The sequence below is a fragment of the Merops nubicus genome, unplaced genomic scaffold (assembly GCF_000691845.1).
Source record: "Merops nubicus isolate BGI_N331 unplaced genomic scaffold, ASM69184v1 scaffold5004, whole genome shotgun sequence".
In the NCBI taxonomy this organism is placed as follows: domain Eukaryota; kingdom Metazoa; phylum Chordata; class Aves; order Coraciiformes; family Meropidae; genus Merops; species Merops nubicus.
In genome coordinates, this window is record NW_008604722.1 from 1 (window position 1) to 3,097 (window position 3,097).

Here is a 3,097-nt window from a genome sequence, read left to right on the forward strand (position 1 = left end):
GAGGAGCCGGAGGCGGTGGGCGAGCAGCTCAGGCGCGCCGGGGCACCGGGGGGAGCCGATGGTGCCGGCGACGAACGCAGCAGGAGGATGATCCGCAACCAGTACCGGGAGCTCATCTACATCATGCAGCGTAAGTCGGGGCAGCTCCCGGCGCCTGTGGCCTGCTGAAGTCTTGGGCCTGGAGCTAGGTGGAAATTTGCCTTCCTGAAAGCGGTTGTGGGCCCGGGGATGGGGAGGTTGTGAGGGTTTAACCCGCGCATAGCGCCTGTGGTGCGTTGGGGCAGGGGAGCTGTCAGCGTTACACCTGGCTGCGTACCTGAAGCCTTTAATTTTCCCTCCGTGGCGTTTGAGCTTTGATTTGAAACTGCAGCTCCCAGTGTCTGCCCGGAACAGAACGTTATTCCCAAGCTTTGCAGAGTGCAGTAGGGCTTTTAGCGTCTCTCTAGGGAGGTGTGTTAGTGCCTCCCCCTGACAGCCAAACTCCTGTTGGTTAAGTAAACACTGATGAGTTTAGCAACATGTGTTGTTGGTTGTTTTCTGCATGCTTGCTGAATTTTTAGGGTTGTTTTACAACAGGGTAGAATGTAATTTATGGGTGATCTGGGCTGGGTTTCTTGCGGAAAGCCAAGGGCTGGTGTGTGAAAGCCACACTGGGAGTAACTGTTCAGACTTGAACGTCTGAAAGCCATGTTAAATCATATGTCTGCTGTTCAACAGAATCATAGAATGGGTTGGAAGAGACCTGAGAGATCATCTAGTTCCAACCCGCTTGCCATGGGCAGGGACACCTCCCACTAGAGCAGGTTGCTCAGAGCTCCATCCAGCCTGGCCTTGAACACTTACTTCCAGGGGTGGAGCATCCACAGCTTCCCTGGGCAACCTGTGCCAGCGACTCACCACCCTCACAGTGAAGAGTTTCTTCCTTGCATCTAATCTAAATCTTCCCACTTCTAGTTTGAAGCCATTACCCCTTGTTCTGTCACTACAGGCTCTTGTAAAATGCCCCTCCCCAGGTTTCTTGTAGGCTCCTTTCAGATACTGGAAGGCCAAAAGAAGGTCTTCCCCGGAGCCTTCTCTTCTCCATGTTGAACAACCCCAACTGCCTCAGCCTGTCCCAGTAGGAGAGGTGTTCCATCCCTACGACCATCTCTGTGACCCTCCTCTGGACCTGCTCCAACAGGTCCATGTCCTATAAGTAACTGTATTTGATCTACATTTTACATTGAAGTAAATGGAAAATCACTACATCAAACTGAGTTAATGCCTACACATGAATAAAAGCAGAGCCTGTGTGATCTTGCAATTAATGCCCTATAACTGTGTTCTGTACTTTGGTGTGTATGATGGGCTATGAAACAGCCAGGTTTGATTAAGGTTTAAGTATGTATTTCTCAATGCATCTGTATTTAAGTGATTTAGGGTTTAATTTGTGTTCCTTTCCCCCTAGAAAATCGTGAGGATATGCTGAGTTCAAGGAGCGACAGGCTGACAGAAGCTTTGGAAGAAGCCAATAAACTGTTTAGTGGAGGTAAAATGAATTTTGTGCTCCTTATTACTATAGGGAGTACGTGTGTTAGAGATCATTGCCATAAAATGATTTACAAAGGTCTATACCCAGAGTAGTCTGTATGTGAAATCTGATTTTTATCTCTTTGACAGTGTCCCACTATTGACATAAACCCTTTCCTGTCACAGTGTCCCGTGCGCGAGAGGCTGCGCTGGACGCCCAGTTTCTTGTCCTAGCCTCAAATCTAGGGAAGGAGAAGGCCAACGAGTTGCATTCTGAGATGACAGCATTTGATTCACTAGCATTTGCAGAAGACTTGGTAAGTTCCAGACTCTGAATTTGCCAATGTTTCTTTTTGGAGGTTATAGAATCCAAAAAGCCTGAGATTGTCAGGCAGTATGTGACCGTACTGATTGTATTTAACACTCTTCCCACAAATTTCTTGATTAGCTTTCTGGTTAGTGTTGTTAATTGTTTTAAATGAAGCATTTCCAGCATGCATAGGAGGAAAATCTAACTTAAAATGCAAACATACCCTGCCCACCTTGTTGCATTGCTGCTACTTTGTCACAACTCAGTCAATTCCTGCTCTTTCTGTTGTGTTACAGCAGATTAATGAGGAGTCTGAGGCTTTGGTCAAGTGTAGAGTGCTGCAATATAAACACCCGTTGAGTTCAGTTATTTTATGGGACTTTTTCCTTGGGAAGTCTGGCTTGGTGGATGCAGGGCTGGGAAAAATGAGACCTCTTAAATTTATAGTGCAATTAAAGTCATGCTTCGCTACTTCCTATGGCACTGAAACTCTGTTGGAATGTAGGCAGTTTTATTTACCTGGAGCTCTTGGGTTCATTGTTTGCTGCTGCTCCCTGAACACAACAAGTCTGTTATGGGGGAGTTTTTCTGGTTTCAGGGGAGTCAAGGTTCTTATGTGGTGATGCTAAATATTGATCTAGCAGGACAAACACCATGATGCAATACTTCACTGTCAATTTGTCTACTGATCTTCCTCTAAGTGAAATTAGATCTACTGGTCTTCCTCTAAGTGAATCTTTCCTCTAAGTGAAAACTCTAATAAAGGTTTGTTTTTTTTTTTCTTTTGTAGCTAACCTTCATGGGTATAAATCGCATTGAAGAAGAAGATGATGATGATTCTGAAGGTATTCCAGGTGGCTATTTACCTAGTAATGCCTGGCATAAACTGGGAGAAGAAACAGAAAAGTACTTCAGAAGAGCACCTTCTTTTCACTATATGTAAGTTTATTTAAGGAAATACTGCAGCACAAGCTAATGGCCTTAACTGATTCTTATTTTTAATGCCCTGGGCTTGAATAGAGTTTAATCTGGGGTCACAGAGTGCCAACAAGAACTTCTGTGTGGTCTTTATTCTTATGGGACAGTGAACTCCTTGTCTCCAAAATATGTCATAATATCTATCTTTGATTTTGATTTGGCTTCACTACAAAATAATATCACTTGTATCTAGCAGAGATAGCAAAGTATTCTTGATTTACCTGTTTCTGACCAAAACCAGAAGTGATCCTTTTTCCTTTAAAAGCTGAAATTGAGCAGTTGCAACTCACCCTATGTAGG

The 3,097-nt window shown here is 44.7% G+C and overlaps 1 protein-coding gene across 1 annotated transcript in view; it reads left to right on the forward strand.

Annotated features, from left to right (window-relative positions):
• The first annotated feature begins 51 nt into the window (after window positions 1-51).
• Window positions 52-3,097, forward strand: part of LOC103771780 (non-structural maintenance of chromosomes element 4 homolog A-like) — an 8,664-nt gene continuing 5,618 nt past the window's right edge. The window contains exons 1-4 of the mRNA XM_008939092.1: window positions 52-130; window positions 1,448-1,528; window positions 1,696-1,826; window positions 2,610-2,758. Coding sequence (XP_008937340.1) covers window positions 88-130; window positions 1,448-1,528; window positions 1,696-1,826; window positions 2,610-2,758 — 404 coding nt within the window. The 5' untranslated portion in view covers window positions 52-87. The remainder of the gene's footprint in view (window positions 131-1,447; window positions 1,529-1,695; window positions 1,827-2,609; window positions 2,759-3,097) is intronic.